This window comes from Crocodylus siamensis, chromosome 1 (assembly GCF_052110815.1).
Source record: "Crocodylus siamensis isolate JL-2025a chromosome 1, ASM5211081v1, whole genome shotgun sequence".
In the NCBI taxonomy this organism is placed as follows: domain Eukaryota; kingdom Metazoa; phylum Chordata; order Crocodylia; family Crocodylidae; genus Crocodylus; species Crocodylus siamensis.
Genome location: NC_143395.1, coordinates 224,497,596 through 224,516,172, shown reverse-complemented (window position 1 = coordinate 224,516,172; position 18,577 = coordinate 224,497,596). Strand labels below are relative to the sequence as shown.

At 46.3% G+C, this 18,577-nt stretch overlaps 1 protein-coding gene across 2 annotated transcripts in view; it reads right to left on the bottom strand.

Annotated features, from left to right (window-relative positions):
• The window catches only part of HJURP (Holliday junction recognition protein), a 69,788-nt gene extending 53,856 nt beyond the window's left edge, over positions 1-15,932 (bottom strand). Inside the window, exons 1-3 of one of the 2 annotated variants that reach the window (XM_090057954.1) lie at positions 15,693-15,932; positions 14,520-14,586; positions 4,626-4,687 (exon numbers count right to left, since the gene is read on the bottom strand). In XM_090057954.1, coding sequence (XP_089914080.1) covers positions 4,626-4,687; positions 14,520-14,586; positions 15,693-15,767 — 204 coding nt within the window. In that variant the 5' untranslated portion in view covers positions 15,768-15,932. The remainder of the gene's footprint in view (positions 1-4,625; positions 4,688-14,519; positions 14,587-15,692) is intronic. The other variant, XM_090057963.1, reaches the window with a different exon arrangement.
• Positions 15,933-18,577: the final 2,645 nt, after the last annotated feature.

Below are 18,577 nucleotides of genomic sequence, written 5' to 3'. Positions count from 1 at the left end.
GGGCAGGAATGTAAAGAACACATGCCACCATTTTTAATGATGTTGATATTTTATGTTTGTAGATGCTGGATTTAAATGTTAGTGCACAAGATGGGCTGTTTGAGGGTGTTTATTTTAACTATAATGAATGGTGGTATGCAATTTGTATACTGAGTATATTAAATATTCAATTCTGATAGCAACTGACAAATACTTGATATGTTAACAGAAGAGCGGACAATTATTTTGGCTGAAAGGCCCCTTAAGTTTTGGTGAGCTTTTGAGGGCTACACATGTAAAACCTTGCAGAAGATATCATTTTAACAAATTATAGATAAAAAAAAAAAAAAAAAAAATCAAATCATATACTAGAAACCAAACATGTACTGTAACGTATTTTGATTTTATTTTAAAATTTCCCCCCAGTTTGGTCTTTTGAATAGTGTATATAGAGGTGACTGCATAATAGCTCAAAATGGTCTTACTCTTGTATAATGTGCGTGTGGGTGGGGAGGGGGGCCTGCATGTGTGGAAGGCTGCCTGCAGGCTAAGTCCAGGGAATCGATGGTGGGAGGGCAGGGGGCAGATGCAGCAGAGCTTGCCCAGGTGGTGCAGGCCCTGTGTGATCCACCCCACATCCCATCCAGCCTGCTGCTGCCCCCACAGCACCCACATAGGGCCAAGCCCCACTCACTCCCACCTACGCACCGTGTGTCCATCTGCACTGATCCAGCCCCAGCAAGCATGCACAGCTTCCCAGGGGGTTGCTCCTGGTGTGGCTGCAGCTGCCCAAGAACTGGCTTGGCTTCCCCAGCCTCCAGCATCTCCTCCTCCTCTTCCTCCTGTCCCTGCTGTGCTGCTCTAGGCAGAGGCATGGGGAGTTACAGCTGGGCGGTTCCTGCCCCAGCATACAGGGCTCCAGCTCCTGGCTGGTCATTGCGCCAGGTGGCCGGAATGAAAGGCAGCTAAAAGCTGGAACTAGAGCCCCACACACTGAGGCAGGAGCCATCTGGCTGCAGCCGCCAGCTTGCCCCCCACCCCCACCCCCGAAGCAGTGCAGCAAGGGCAAGAGAAGGAAATGCTGGAGGCAGGGGAAGCAGAGCAGTATCCAGGCAGCTGCACTGGGAGCAACCCCACTAGAAAGCTGTGAGTGCTGGCTAGGACTGGAACTATCCAGTGGCTTTGGGCTTCCCCAGGTGGGGTTTATCCCCATGCAGAGTGCTGTGGGGGCAGCTACAGGTTAGATCCACCTAAATGATGAGTGCCCACCCATGGGCCAGATGCAGTCAATTGGCTGGCCTTATCTGGCCGTGGGCCATACTTTGTCCACCCCTGTGTTTACATAATTATTTATACACGTCAAGGAAAGATTGTTCATTCCCACCCTTACACATATTCAATGCCAGCACGCACACCAGCAATCTTGCAGCAAAACAAAAGGTGACAAACATGATGCCCACAGGCCGGATCCATGTGATCAGGCTCACAGGTCATTGCACCAACCCCATGTACTGGCCCTGGCCCTACGTTGCATGGGGCACCATAGGCTGCATCCAGTGCCACGCATCCTGCATGCAGCACAGGGGATCAATGCGGGGCATGCAATGTATGCTGCATTCTGCCAGACTAGACCTGCATGATGACTCCTGTGCCACTGGGCTGTGCCAGAATCAGAGACAAGGCAGCACCTGTGTGACACTGCTTATAGTGTGTGCCCCTTAAAGGCCTCCTGTGTTGCATGGCGGGCACAGTCCAGCTCTGTGTTCAGCACTGGGGCTGGCTGTGCATGCACCGCAGGGGGCTGGCACAGAGCTCACAGGCTGGACCTGGCAGTGTGTGTGGCACGAGTGGTCTGGCCCCCAGGTTATATGCACAGGAGGTCAGTCCTGGTCCAGCCCACGGATTGGCCAGCTTCTCTCATCCAAGCCTACAGGACCAAATGAGTTCAACACCCTTGCAGTAAACAAAAGTGCTACAAAAGAAATGATTATCTGGAACACTTAAATGCTCAGAGGGAAGAGAACAAATAACATGCCCATAACCCTAATGATGGAGAAAGTCATCTCAATTTGACGCAATACCATTGCAAAACTATTTTCGTCCTTTCACTTTGTTTTGCCCCGGGAGCCATGCAGTGGCCGTGCCATGTCCCCTGTGCATCTGGCAGCAAAAGGCACAACTTGTCGCCCCACTGTCGCGACATGGGCAGGGGATGTGCAGCTAGCACAGGGGTCCTGGGAAAAAAAGGCAGCAGGGCAGAGACCCCTGAGCACACAGTAGACAGTCTGCCTCCACTCCACAAACAAATCCAGGGGGGCACAAGCTCCCCCACGGATGCACACAGTGGTGGGGAGCCAAACCCTCCTCTCTGCTATGTCCCTTTGGATGAGCCACCTGTGGCTCTTTCTCACTCCCTGCCCTGGCCCTGGGGTACCATTCACTGCCTTGGCTGGGCCACACCCTCACCCAGCCCCCACCCTCTCTCACCATACGGGTCTGGATCTGCCCCGCCTATGGCCCCTTCCCTCCCCCCTGCCCCTGCACAGACTTACCTGAATGGCACTGCTCTCCATACTGCCCGGCTGTGCACGCTGTGACTGCACGTGGTGTCCAGAAGCCCCAGTCAGAAGGCATATTTATTGGTATGTTATTGGCTACACTGGCCAAAAAAGGCAACAGCTGATAATGTTAATTTTCCCTTTATCAGTGCCAATACAATATGGCACTGAAAGGAGAAAGGGCCACTCTAGTGCCCATCTTTAAGAAAAGGAAGGAGAAAGTTTCAAGGAATTACAGTCCAGTCATTCTGACCTTGATACCAAGAAAGATCATGGACCAGGTCCTCGGGGAACCTATTTTGAAGCACCTAGAGGAGGGCAAGGAAATCAGGAACTGGGACTGTGGATTCACCAAGAACAAGTCATTCCTGACCAACCTGATTTTTTCTATAAGGTGACAGGCACTGTAGATGGAGGAAGAGCTGGGGATGTGATACATCTTGCTTTTTATACTATATTCCATGACATTCTTGTTAGCCAGCTAAGGAAATACAGGCTGAATTGAAGTACTGTAAGGTAGATCCATAACTGGTTGAATTGTCATGTTCATCATAGACTCAATGAGTCACTAATGGCTCAATGTTTAGCTGGCAGGAGGTATCAAGTGGGGTTCTCCAGGAGTCCTGCCTGGGTCCGGTATTGTTCAACTTCTTCATTAATGATATGGACAATGACTAAGTGCGTGCTTTGCAAATTTGTAGATGACACCAAATTTGGGCAGAGTTGCAGACACTCTGGAGGGTAGGGCTAGGATTCAGAGTGATCTGAATAGTCAGGAAAAGTGGTCCAAAATCAGATGAAATTTAACAAGAAATGCAAAATCCTGAAATTGGGATGGAATAATTGAATATACAAATACAGACTGAGGAATAACTGGCTAGGCTGCATCAGCAATGCAGAGAAAGACTTGGGGAGCCACCAAAAGCTATATATGCACCAAGAGTGTACTCTTGTTGTAAGTAAGGCCAATATCTTACTAGGATGAATGAACAGAAGTGCTACTTGTAAATAAAAGGAAAATAATTCTTCTACTCTTATTCATCATTAGAGAGACCTAACTTGGCCCATTATGTTCACTTTTGGGGCCCAGACTTCAAGAAGGATTAAAAAGGTCTAGAGCAGAGCCTGGGGGGAAAACAAAACAAAAGAAAAAAAAAATCACTTTTGAAGGACAGGTTGAAAGAGCTAGGATTATTGTCTGGAGAAGAGAAGATTGAGGGGGGACTTGATAACAGCCTTCAAATATCTGAATGACAATTATAGATAGGGTAAAGATGGGCTTTTTCTATGGCTATAGGAAACAGGACTAGTAGCATTGGCCTCAGCTTGCAACAGAGAAAACTTAGGCTGGATATCAGGAAGAACTCTCTGACTTTGAAGGTGGCCAAGCTTTGGAACAGAGTACCTAAAATATTTATGAAATCTCCATCCTTAGAAGTTTTCAAAAGCAGGTTAGACACAAACTTGGCTGGAATGGTTTTAGTCTGGGATAATCCTGCCTTGAGTAGGGAGCTGCACTAGATAACCCAGGGGTGGCAAAACAGCAGATCTGGCCAGCGGCTGGACTCCATTTCCCAGCAGACTCTGCCCACATTGCTACATCTGGCTTCCATGGAGATCCCAGTAGTGGGGAAAAAAGCTATAGCAATGTGGGTAGGGGCTGCTGGGAAATGGAATCTGTCACGGCCCAATCCAATGCATGGGCTGGGCTTTGCCCCTTCCCAAGATAACCTCATGAGGACCCTTTCACTCCTACTTTCTTCTATTCCAATACATACCCTGTATGCATATGTAGACATTCACAAGCCAACATCTCAATGATGTCCTAAATTATCATTAACTCCTGCCCCATACCTTCTCTCCTGCCCCCATATTTTCCAAAACAATAACTATGCTATATGATGAACAGAAAACAAAACAAAAAAACCCCCAAACCTCTCATTTTGAAGTATCTAATTCCTCCACAAGCCAAAAAAAATTTATTTAGGAAATAGTTCTCCGATTCATAGTGACCTAAATCTTCTACATCCTTTGAAATAAGATTAAAATAAGATGATTCATAACATACAATCACAAGTAAACTGATACCTTGAGTGATTTTCTCCTCCTTTTCAGGTAATTTTGTGATATGTCCTCCCAACTCTTTGGTCCTAGAAATATTTAAGGAAAAGTTAATAGATATGATACATGCTTAACAGTGTCATTCCATGTTAGATACCTTCCCTACTCATTAAATGTTTAGGGAGAATTGATAGCAGAGAAACCTAAACTACACACTCTAGAGGACAATTAAGCTTTGTGTTAACCAGCAACCCCTTACCCCCAAATCTAGGGAAATGGATGTAGGCCAGGGGTGGGCAATTATTTTGAGCGGAGGGCTGCTTACAGAGTTTTGCCATGGTGCCAAGGGCCACACAGGTAGCTCTGCCCCTTGACAGGTACCCTGTCCCCCAGTTGTCATCTTGTAACCAGAAGTCCTGCCCCTAAACCCTGACCTTTGCCACAAGAAGTCCCTTCCCTTGGCTCCCAGAAATACTCCTTTCAGCAAGGGATTTTGCCAAGGGTCAGTGATGATCTAGTCAGGGAACTTCTGGAGGGACTGGATGTTTTTAAATCAGCTGGTCCGGATGATCTCCACCCCAGAGTGCTGAGGTCATTGCGGGACCCCTGGCAGTTTTACGAGCACTCGTGGTGCTCTGATGTGGTGCCAGAGGACTGGAAGAGGGCCAACATGGTTCCCATCTTCAAAAAAGGGAGGAAGGAGGACCCAAAAAACTATAGGCCAGCCAGTCAGTCTCACCTTGATCCTGGGTAAGTTTTTTGAGAGAATTATTTTGGCACATATCCATGAGGGGCCAGTGGGGGAGGTTATGCTTAGCAGCAACCAACACGGGTTCATTAGCAGCAGGTCCTGTCAGACCAATCTGGTGGCTTTCTACAACCAGGTCACCAAATCCTTAGATGCAGGGGTAGCAGTGGACATAGTCTTTTTGGACCTTCTGAAGGCCTTTGACACGGTCTCTCACCCTGTTCTCATTAAAAAACTAGGGGACTGTGGTGTTGACACCTACACAGTCAAGTGGGTCGCCAACTGGCTGGAGGGCCGCACCCAGAGAGTGGTGGTGGACGGGTCATTTTTGACCTGGAGGAATAAGGGTAGTGGGGTTCCGCATGGCTTGGTCCTCGGGCCTATACTGTTCAATATCTTCATGACTTGGACGAGGGGGTAAAAAGCACCCTGTTCAAATTTGCTGATGACACTAAGATGTGGGGGGATGTGGGCATGCTAGAAGGGAGGAACAGGCTGCAATCAGACCTAGACAGGTTACAGTGGTGGGCAGATGAGAATAGGATGGGATTCAACACTGACAAGTGCAAGGTGATGCACCTGGGGAGGAAGAACCAGCACCATACCTACAGGCCGGGAAACTCCCTTCTCGTCAGTGCAGAGGCAGAAAAGGATCTTGGAGTCATCATTGATGCCAAGATGAACATGGGCCAGCAGTGTGGGGATGCAGTCAGGAAGGCCAACCGCACTTTGTCATGCATCCACAGATGCATCTTAAGCAGGTCCAAGGAGGTGATCCTCACAGTCTATGTGGCACTGGTCAGGCCACAGCTAGAGCATTGAGTCCAGTTCTGGGCGCTGCACTTCAAGAGGGATGTGGACAACATGGAGAGGGTCCAGAGGAGGGCCACTCGCATGATCAGGGGGCAGCAGGGCAGGCCCTATGAGAAGAGGCTACGGGACCTGAACCTGGTCACCCTCCACAAGAGAAGGCTGAGGGGGGATCTCGTGGCCTGTTACAAACTAGTCAGAGGGGACCAGCAGGCACTGGGGGAGTCCCTGTTCCCCCAAGCACTACCAGGAGTAACTAGAAGTAACGGTCACAAGCTGGCAGAGGGTAAATTCAATTAGACATCAGGAGGCACTACTTCACTGTCAGGGCGGCTAGGATCTGGAACGAACTTCCAAGCGAAGTGGTGCTGACTCCTACCTTGGGGGTCTTTAAGACAAGGCTAGACAAATCACCTTGCTGGGGTTCGTTTGACCCCAGTACTCTTTCCTGCCATGGCAGGGGGTCGGACCTGATGATGTACTCAGGTCCCTTCCAGCCCCACTAACTATGAAACTAACTCTGAACCAGAAAAATACCAAATTATATTCTAAAAAGTGAACATCTACATTTATTAATTTGAATTCAAAAAATATTTTTATCCTGATTTACATGCATTTGTGTAGTGTACACAGAGGTGATTGCATAGTAGCTTAAATTGAAGTCTTACTCTTGTGTATTGTGGGGGATGCATGCATGGGAGGGATGGGTATAGGTTTGTAGGAGGCTGTAGGTGTGTGGGGAAGCGTGTGGGTGGTATTGTGGGGGTGGATAGGATTGGGGGTAGTGAGGGAGCACATGGGTGTGTGTGTGTGTGGCAGTGCGGGTGGGTATGGGGTTTGTGAGGTGAACAGTGGCTGGAGTGCGTGACGGGGTGTGGGTGTGGGGGTCTGCATGTATGGTAGTACAAGGGGAGGTGTGGGTGCAAGTCACCCTATGAACACACACACAGTCTCTTTCCACAATCCAAAAAATACGAAAAACATCTATCGTGTTGGTTATACTTTCAAGGTCAGGATTCTTACTCAAATGCCAGAGCGTCCAGATAGCGTCAACAAGCATCTAAAGACTCTTTAAACTGAACAACAGACAACAGGCAACAGCTAAACAGTGCATATGCCCTGACCCGATACAGATAAAAAACAAAACAAAAAAAAACACAAAAGAAGAATTATATTACTAAACTTGACCAAATCCTGTCATCTGTCCCCAAATAAGATAATATAATTCTTCTTACCATTTCAATGCTAATTTGGGTCAGGACTAAGACATATGGAAAGGAACTCTTAGAAAGTGTTCCTTTTGTCTCAGGAAGTCTGCTGCTTGCCCAGAACCCAGATCCAAGATTTCATGGAGGTATTACAGAGACTCAACTGGCCCTGAGAACTACCCCATGCTACTCATCCATGTGGGCACCAATGATACTGCCAGGGGAGATCCTGAGCAGATCAAAAGTAACTACAGGGCACTGGGTGCAAGGGTGGCAGGTACGGGCGCTCAGGTGGTGTTCTCTTCAATCCTTTCAGTCAAGGGAAAGCTCCAGTATGAAACTGGAGATAGGCCTGTTGAAAGTCTTTGGGTTAGGGACAGAGGGGAGAGCACAAGATGCTGTGGAGGGTGATCTGCTAGACCACCAGACCAGGAGGAAGAAGTGGTGGATGAGGTTTTCTTCAAACAGAAGTTTCCCAGTCACAGGCCCTGACTCTCATGGTGGGCTTCAATCATTCTGACATACAGTAGTGCACAGGCAATCCAGGAAATTTTTGGAGACTGTTGGGGACACCTTCCTGGTACAAGTGCTGGAGTGGCCAACTAGGGGGCATGCTCTTCTTGACCTACTGCTCGCAGGCAGGGAAGAATTGGTTGGGAATGTAGAAGTGGATGGCAACTTGGGCAGCAGTGACCATGAGATGATTGAGTTCAGGATCTTGACAAAAGGAAGAAAAGAGAGCAGCAGAGTAAGGACCCTGGACTTCAGAAAAGGAGATTTCGACTCACTCAGAGAACTGATGGGGAGGATCCCCTGGGAAAGCCAGTATGAGAGGCAGAGGAGTCCAGGAGAGCTGGCTGCATTTTAAAGAAGCCTTATTGAGAGTGCAGGAACAAATCATCCCGATGTGCAGAAAAACTAGGAAGTATGGCAGAAGACCAGCTTGACTTAGCAGGGAACTCTTCAGCAAGCTAAATCACAAACAGGAAACTTCTAAGAAGTGGAAACTTGGACAAACAACTAGGGAGGAGTATAACAGAACTGCTCGGGCAGCCACGGATGAAGTCAGGAATTCCAAAGCACAATTGGAGTTGCAGCTAGCAAGTGATGTGAAGGGTAACAAAAAGGGTTTCTACAAGTATGTTGGTAGCAAGAGAATGATCAGGGAAAGTGTGGGCCCCTTACTGAATGGGGGAGGCAACCTAGTGACAGAGGATACAGAAAACGCTGAAGTGCTCAGTGCCTTTTTTACCTCAGTCTTCACAGGCAAGATCAGCTCCCAGTCTATTGATCCTGGCAGCACAGTATGGAGAGGAGGTGAGCAGCCAACAGCAGCAGAGAAAGAACAGGTTAGGGACTATTGAGAAAAGCTAGACATATACAAGTCCATGGGGCTGGATGGGATGCACTCGAGGGTGCTGAGGGAGCTGGCTGACATGACTGCAGAGCTGCTGGCCATCATCTTTGAAAACTCATGGCGATCGAGAGTGGCCCTGGATGACTGGAAAAGGGCAAGCATAGTGCCCATATTTAAGGAAGGGGAAAAAGGAGGATTGAGGGAACTACAGACCAATCAGCCTCACCTCAGTCCCTGGAAACATCATGGAACAGATCCTCAAGGAATCCATTACTAAGCACTTGGAGGAGAAGAAGGTGATTAGAAACAGTCAGCATGGAGTCACCAAGGGCAAGCCATGTTGACCAGCCTGATTATCTGCTATGACGAGATGACGGGCTCTGTGGATGCGAGACCAGTGGATGTGGTGTGCCTTGATTTTAGCAAGGCTTTTGGTATGGTCTCCCACAACATTCTTGCAGGCAAGCTAAGGAAGTATGGGTTGGATGAATGGACTGTAAGGAGGATAGAAAACTTGCTGGAGCATTGGTCTCAGAGGGTAGTAATTAATGGCTTTATGTCTAGTTGGCAGCCAGTATCAAGTGGAGTGCCCCAGAGGTTGGTCCTGGGGCTGGTTTAGTTCAATGTCTTCATCAATGACCTGGAAGATGGCACAGAGTGCACCCTTAGCAAGTCTGCAGATGATACCAAGCTGTGGGGAGTAGCTGATATGCTGGAGGGAAGGGCTAGGATTCAGAGTGATGTAGACAAATTAGAGCACTGGGCCAAAAGGAATCTCATGAGGTTTAACAAGGGCAAGTGCGAAGTCCTATATTTAGGAGGGAACAATCCCATGCACAGTACAGGCTGGGGAGCAACTGGCTGGACAGCAGCTCTGCAAAAAAGGACCTGAGGGTTACAGTGGACAATAAGCTGAATGAACTAACAGTGCACCCTTATTCCCAAGAAGGCTAACACTATACTGGGTTGCACTGGTAGGAGTGTTGCCAACAGGACAAGGGAAGTGATTACTCCCCTCTATTCAGCACTAGTGAGGGCACATCTGGAGTACTGTGTTCAGTTTTGGGTCCCCTACTACAGAAAGGATGTGGACAAATTGGAGACAGTCCAGTGGAGGGCAAATGAAATGGTGAAGGGGCTGGGGCACATGACTTATGAGGAGAGGCTGAGGGAACTGGGCATATTTAGTCTAGAGAAAAGAAGATTGAGAGGGGTTTCAATTGCAACCTTTAACTACCTGAAGAGAGGTTTGAAAGAGGATGTACCTAGACTGTTCTCACTTGTGGCAGATGACAGAACAAGGAACAATGGCCTCAAGTTGAAGCAAGGGAACTTTAGGTTAGCTATTAGGAAGAATTTTCTCACTAGCAAGGTACTAAAGCACTGGAACAGGTTACCCAGGGAGGTGGTGGAATCTTCATCCTTGGTGGCTAGACAAACCCTTGGCTGGGATGATCTAGTTGGGGCTGGTCCTGCTTTGAGCCAGGGGTTGGACTAGATGACCTCCTGAGGTCCCTTCCAACTGTAATTTTCTATGATTCTATGAAAATAAGGTATGAGGAAAGGTAATTCAAGTGGAATTCTTCTCTTGAGTAAGTGTTTGGAACATGATCTCATCAACCACAAACTCCTTATTCTATCAAAGCAACTAATGGAAGACATCATGGATGCACTCTTACTCAAAACACTGGCACTTGACTGACTAGGTCATCATGCATAGGGCCATCAAAAAGTTCATATCACCAGAACTATGACCACAGTAAATGACTGGCTAGTCTATCATGGCCTATTATGTCCATTCATATTGCCCCAAACAAGCTAAACAAAGGAAACAACCAAGAAAAGGGTTCAATATCAAGTGCTTGAAAGATCCTGCTAAAGCCTATCAACTTCAGCGGTGCCTCAGTGAGAAATTTTTTGGCTTCACAGATGATTTTGACACCATTGATTACTGGGAGAGCCTCAAGAAAGGTATCCATGAGGCAAGTGAAGAATCTCTACGATTATCCAAAAAGAAACATTAGATAGGGAAATTCAAGTTCTCATTTACACAAAAGGAGGGCTTTGCATCACTTCTAAGCAGACACTTATCACAACATTAAAGCTGAGTCTCAGAGGAACATTTGAGAGCAAAAGGACTAGTAGATTTCATAGACATCAGAGCTGGAAGGGACCTCGGGAGATCATCGAGTCCAGCCCCCTGCCCAAAGGGCAGACTCTCTCAAGCTTCTCCACATCCTTTTTGAATTGTGGAGCCCAAAACTGGATGCAGTACTCCAGCTGCGGCCTCACCAAGGCCGAGTACAAGGGGAGAATGACATCCCGGGATTTGCTCGAGAAGCATCTACGGATGCAAGCCAGCGTTTTGGTCGCTTTATTAGCCGCAGCATCGCATTGCAGGCTCATGTTCATCTTGTGGTCAATGGTGACCCCCAAGTCTCTTTCTTCTGTAGCGCTATCCAACGTAGCACTGCCGAGCCTATAAGGATGCTGCAGGTTTTTCCTCCCAGAGTGGAAGGAAGTAGTAGTAGGAAGACAAAGCGAAAGACAAGCAAAAATTATAATATGCATAGTTTCTCCAGCATAACCAAAGCTATCTATGGGTCAAGCCCACAAGGAGCCACTCCTCTGATGTCCAAGAATGGAACAACATTCTTTTAAGACAGTGTCACCATCAATACATGGTGGAAGGAGCACTTCCAAGAGATCCTGAACTAATATTCTAATATTGAAGACAATACCATGGAAGCCACTCCACAACGATATGCTACCATGCAGATCCATCAACATATCACAGGGCATCGAAAGCCATTAAGCAAATTAAGAACAAGAAAGCATATGATCCTCACAGAGTACCAGGTGAAATTTATTAGCAAGGTAGGAAAAAAAAGCTCCCTAACCAACCAGACATCATTATTGTGAAAATCTGGAAACATGAAAAGGTTCCCTGAAACTTGAGAGATGCTAGAATCATTTCCAAATTCAAGAAAGAAGATGGATTGGATTGCTGAACTATCATAGTGTTGCACTCCTGTCCACAGCTCAGAAGAATCTCACTTCCATTTGCCTCAGTCGACTCACTTTCTTCACCAAGGAGATTCTACTCAAGTCCAATGTGGTTTCAAGACCACACAGAGCTAAAATAGGTAAGATCTTGTTGCTAGACAGCTGCAAAAGTGCTGTGAGCAACATCAAGATCTTTACATGGCCTTCACTGATCTGACACCTGCCTTTTATTCAATCAGTAGAGAAGCTCTGTGGAAGATCCTGGTGAGCCTTGGGTGCTTGCCTAAATTTGTTACCATCCTCAGACTTCCACACAACAACATGACAGCAATGGTCTTGAGCAATGGCTTGGAAACAGACCCCTTCACTATTAGAACTGGAGTCAAGAAAGATTAACATCAACCGGTCACATTCAAAATCCAAGATAACCAACCTCTCCATTATTGATCTTCAGTATGCTGATGATTGCGTCATGTATGGCCACTCCATTGGAGAGCTCCAAGTAACTTTTGACTGTTTCTAGAGGTGCACTGATACATCAGTTTGCTTTCCAATACAGACAATTTTCTTTATATTGGTAACAATTTGACATTGGCCTGATGGTGCCAATAATTTGGCCAATAAATGCCCATGCCGCCTCCAGCTGGTAAGTCAGAAGGGAAGGGAGGAAGAAAGCAGCGTAGAGCTGGGAGCAGAGCTGCAGAGAAATGTGGGGTGGCTGTAGCCTCTTCCCAGTGCCACCTGAGCCCATTCCGAGCCCAGCCCCTGGTAAGACAAGTCCCACCGGGCTTCGCTCCACCCCGCAGCTGCAGCCCACCCTGCGCTATGTAGATCCAGGGGTGCACACCCCTGGGCCTTGGCATTCCCAGGGTGCAAGCAGCGGCAGGAGCTGCGTCCACCCTATGAGCTTTGCCTCCATCCCATGGCCCCCACACCCCGGCTGGGCAGGTCCTGCCCCTGCCCCTCCCTCACTACGGGGAACACTCCCGATGCTAATCCTCTTCCACCACACCAGACTTACCAGCTGGAGGCACTATATCGGAAATTGGATCGGTATTGGTCAACACGCTTCCTTAAATAATGGTTATCACTATCAGCCCCCAAAATCTTTATCGGTACACCCCTAATTGCTTCTGTGAGGCACATGAAATGCTTGAACTCACTGTCAACTTCATAAAAACCTAAATCCTTTACTATGCCACACCAAATCTGCCAGCTTCTCTTCTACATATTACAATTAGAGGGCAATCCCTGGAGAATGTTGAGTATTTCCCCAACTGGGCAGCCACCTTTCCCAAAAAATAAACATACACAATGATATTCAACACCAAATCAAATCTGCTAGCACTGCCTTTGGATATCTTCAAAATCATGCCTTTGATAAACGTGACATCAGGACCTAAACCAAGCTTCTCATCTACCAAGCAGTTGTCGTCCCTATTCTATTGTATGGGTGTGAAACTTGGATGACATATCAGAAACACCTGAAATCTTTGGAACATTACCATCAGCAATGTCTTTGGAAAATCCTCTATATCAACTGGAAGGACAGAAGGATCCTTTGGACAGGATGTATCCTAAGGATGCCTGACAACCAGCTCCCAAATAGGCCCTAGATTATCCAATTTACTAACAGTCACCATTCTGGAGGTAGGCAAAAGAAAAATTCAAGAACATCTTGAAGGCTGATTCAAAGAAATATACTATTTGGGAGAATCAAGGATTGAATTGTTCCCAATGGCACCACGATGCATGTATGACAAAGCACTGATCATTTCAAGCAAACTCATCTCATTATGAAGGTAGATAAGAGAGAGAGCTAAAAGGGAAAGAACTGTAATGCAACATCACTGGGATCTATTCCTTCCTCCTGGAACTATTTGCCACATTTGCAGCTGAACATGAGGATGTCAAAATCAGCCTCCTCAGTCATCTACAGACTCACTGATGACTTCCCATTTACTGGAAGATTGAGAACTTCATATCAAGGGACAAGGCTGACAACAACAATGGTTCAGAAAATATGTGAGAAGAAAGGGTCTTTTTGGCGGTGTCATTAATTAGACTGACACAGTTGGGAGAGATGTCAGACAAGGTTTTTGTAGCTCACGGTGAAGAGCTGACAATTTCCAAGGGGTGCTTCAAGTCCAAAAAGGTTGAGAACCACTGGTTTTGTCTTTGATACTCCCTTCCCGTCTTTTTCCTCTCTCACTTCTGTTCCTTCTTCTTTCATATTATGATTTGTTCCTTACAAGTCCTTAAAGCATTAACTACTTTTAATCTGAAACCCCAAGAATACACTGTTTTTTTGTCTAACAAACAAACCAACTACACATCTCAAACCAAAAATATCAGTTCCTTTTACCTTACGCTCATTGCTACGTAGACAGACTCAAAAATCCGAAGATTTTTCTCATGTTGGAGCGATGTAGCCATGGTGGCCCAGGAAAAATACAAGAGGCAAGGATTTTTGCAGCTTATGTCTTTTATCTGACCAACAGTACATAGTTGAGGAAAGTTACTATACAGGCAGCCAAAAGCTTGTCCCTTTCTCTCCCAACTGTATATGGGTCCAAACAAAGATATCACCTAAAAAATCCTTGTGTCTCGATGATTTATAATTTTATATGTGAAGGTTACATACTTCAATAGGTAAACTTCAGAAAAAGCTGCAATTTTTGCAGGCCATGGTGGACAGTCTTCATATACATATTGTATAACCCTGTTTTTGTAAGTTTGCACCCCTTAGCAGGTCTAAAATACAATAAATACATAAAAGTTAAAATTCTTACCATCAGGTGTATTGCAAGACAGTGTTTGCATAGAGACAAGTACATCATCTTCAAAGGGAAAACTGTACTGTATATATAAAAAAAAGCAACCAAACATTTTTAAAAATAAGAACAGATGTATTAAATATAACAGTAAAGCTCTTAAATACATCTGAAGATTGTTTTCATAATCTGAACCCCATATCAGTTTGAGTTAGACTGAACCCTATGAAAACTGGCATGCGTGTGTTGTTTCATTAGCAGCACTTTAAATAATGTTCACTATTACATGAGCTAAGCAAAGTTTTTAGAAGCAGGAATATAAACCTTTCTGTTTCAGGGTATCAATTACAAATCAGCTCCTGTGATGGATATGACATTTCAGAGTTGCCTCTTTGACAGGTTATCTCCCACCTTCTTCTAGCAATTTGTACTGGCCTCCAACGGTCTGGAAATTGGATTAGACAAGCTACTGTTTGATCCCACACGCAAGTCAAAGAGGTCTAGCGGCCTCAAGAGAAAATAATTATCTCCACAACAGCCCGAAAGAAAAGTCAGACATTCATTTTTTTCTGAGTACAGTATTGATTAACATGTGTGGGGAAACACACATTTTTATCTCTTCTTCAGTACTAACTGCGTCTTGACAAAGAGGAAGGTGGAACTACTTGCCTGTTGCCACGAAGTTATGTCTGTAAAATAACCCTGAAGAGAGACGGTTATAGTTTCTCTATAATGAGCTTCCTAAGCATGGATTCTGGCATCTTGAGTAAAAGGGCCCATCTGAATTCAGTGGGATCGGCAGGTCTTTAGAAACGTTGGAAAATGTTTCCAACACGTTCAGTAGCATGGGTAGGTGCTTAGAAACATTGGGTAAATGCAGCTACTTAAAGCAGTTAACCGGGTATTTGAAAGTTTCACTTCCTGCATATTTACATCCTCAGGTTATCTGGGCCTTTGAAAAAAACTTTTTTGAAGAAGGGGGGAAAATGTCAGGTTGTCACCATCAACACCGCTTTTAGGGCAGGGATCAGGCGTGGGCGGAGCCCCAAACAGGCCCTGGCGGGCTGCCACTCCCGCTATCACTACCCTTCTCTACTGTGACGACATCAGGCGTGCGCGGGGTCCCCTTCCCCCGCACAGGCCACTCTGAGGTGAAGCAACCCCAGTCCAACGACCGCGCCGGCCCCTCACCTTTGTGACGATCCCGTTTAAGGCGGCAGCGAAGCGCAGGCCGCTACGGTACAGCCGCTCCCCCAGGTCGTCCATGGGGCTGGGGCCGGGGCCGGGGCCGGGGCCGGGGCCGGGGCCAGGCCTGCGACCGCCTGTACCAATGGGCCGCTTCCGCCCCTCCCCGCCTACCGGTGCGTAATGGGTGCTCCCAGCCCAGCTCCTGCCCCGGCACCTTCCGGATACTAATTTGAACTGCGCGCCCAGTCCCGCCCGCGTTGAGGGGCCCCAGCTCCGATTGGAGGAGACGCTCTAGGCGGAGCAGCCAATCAGCGTGCGCAGAGCGAACGCTACCAGCTACGATTGGCCAGGTGTCTTTTTTTTTCTTCCCCTTCCGCAGAGCTCTCTAGTTGGTGGTGGAGCTCGGGCGAAAGGAGAGGGAGGGCGGGACTAGGAGGCAAACCCTTCATTCCTGTTCTGCCTAGCAACAGCGGCTGTCTGTGAGCTCCTATTGGAGGCAGGATGTGGGCGGTCTCCTATTGGTTACTGCGGGGGTTTGGAACAGTGCTTGAGGGGAATGGGGGGGGTGGATCGGGCTGGCTCCCGTCATCGCACCGCCCCGTGCAACCTCGGTGCCTGGGTTCCACAACATCTGCGTGGGCAGGGAGCCTGGTTCTCGCTGATAAAAAAATCCCCAACTTTTGGGTAAAAAAAAGTAACCCAAAGTGCACATTTTTCAGTGGTTAAAGTAAAACTCTGCTAATGTATAGATATCTAGCTATCTATATGTATTTATATATACGTAATATATAGATAGACAGCTATAGATATGTCTATCTATATATTAGCGGGGGGTGTGTGTGTGTGTGTCCTAATTTTAAAAAAATACCCAAAATCAATTTTCCTTTTAGATAGATAGATAGATAATGGATTTGGGGTTTTATATATGTAAAATGGATTTTGGGTTACTTTTTTAATTGGGTTACACACACACACACACATACACACGTGTGTCAGGGGTGGATCCAAAAGAAACACCACTAATATGTAGTTAGATCTCTCTCTCTCTCTCTCTCTAGATACAGATATAGATAGATCTAGCTATATATTAGTGGTGTTTATATACATATATATGGAGAGAGAGATCTAGCTATGTATTAGTGGTGTTTCATTTTAATTGCTGAAAAATGTGGATTTTGGGTTACTTTTTTAAAGGGCTACTTTTTAAATTGGAATATTGGGGATTATTACTATTATTTTTTTAATCAGAGAAAACCAGGAGACCCACTTATAAGCAAACAGCTGGGTTTAGTGCCAAGTGGCTCTACTACCATCTGCGTCACCACAGTACCACATCCCGAGGTGGATCTAGGGATCAGAAAAGGGGTACAGGGGCTGAAGTGCATCATCGCACATGAAACAATGCATATTTTTCTCCAACTGAAAGAAAACTAGAAGCTTTACTAGTATGCTGGGGGAAGGAGAGCCTAGGGCCGTGTTATTCAGTTTAAGATGGAAGCAAAACCAACCTAATATAACATCAGTGGAAGGTGCATCAATTTGCTATATCACATATTGTGTATAAAGTCACAACAAAATGATTGAAGTGTGTTGTCTTGTTAGCTCTCGGAGCCTTCAAATTAAATTGATGTTTCAGAGTCAAGACAAAATCTAGTCCACTAGAACCTTTTGATGGTGCATCTGATGCTTCACTGTAAGTTAGGGCCACACCTGAGTGAATGTGTTTGGCTAGAGTTGAAAACGATCTGCAGGGCCATGGAATAGGAGCTAGATTACCAGGAGCAGCTAGCAGACAGAAGAATTGCAGAAGAAAGGCTAGCTTGATTAGTGGAACATGCAGACCAGTGAAAAGGAGGTGGAAAGAACATTAACACATGTGAAAAGAAGAGTTTAGAAGGAATCACACAAGTCTGAAGTCAACTGATTCCCTCAGCTGAATAGAAATGCGGCTGTCACTGCCAGGCAGCTGGTTTTAAACTTTGGGTTGAACAGGAACCACAGATGAGGGGAAGTGCAACCACACCATTGTACCCATCCTGACACCAGCTACCTTCTACACTGTCTAGTTGTGGCCTATTCATGTAGTCAGTCACTCTGAAGGCAAAATTCCCTTTTACTGAAGTGCCTGAGAGTTTTACTTACACAACCAGAATCTCAGAGCATATATCATGCAGAATTTCATAATTAAAACTTGGTGGTGTTGCAGCAATGTAGCCCCGAAGGCAAGAGAATTTCTGTGGATGCTATCTTTTCGTGGGCCAGCTGCACGGTTGAGATAGACTTAGACAAATAGGGATCCTATCTATACATGTGCAGGGAGCCTGCTCTGACATGCTGGAAATCCCGTGTGTCAGAGCAGACTCGATTAATCATAAAAATTAACACGCTCCAACAGACTCTAGTATCATGTGTATCAGCGTCCTTGAGCTAAAAAATGGCAGCGAACTAAAGCTCGACAAACAAGCTTTAAGTTCAAAATGCACCATCACTATTGGTGCATGGCTGCTGATACATGTGCTGATCAGGAGCTTTTAATTAGCATGGCTCGCTAATTATAGTCCTTCCTGCCCCCCCGCAATGTCTCCCAGAGCACGTGTAAAAATGCCTATAATGTTAGCTAAAGTTTAGACAAGCTTTTGAATGCATTACAGTCTTCTTCAGATCTGAGGACTGTTGGTTTGGAAATAGCATTTAAAGGTCTGGTTATTGGGAACTGGCTTATAGATATATGCATTATCAGGGTTCAAGATGGGCAGCAGGGGTTAAAGAGCTTGGGTTTCACACACAGAGAGTTCCATATAGCCCTGGAAGCAGACAGGCTGTTTAGCACAACCAGGCCAATGGATGGATGCAGCCTGGGAATTGAGGGTGTATGCCATAATACGAGA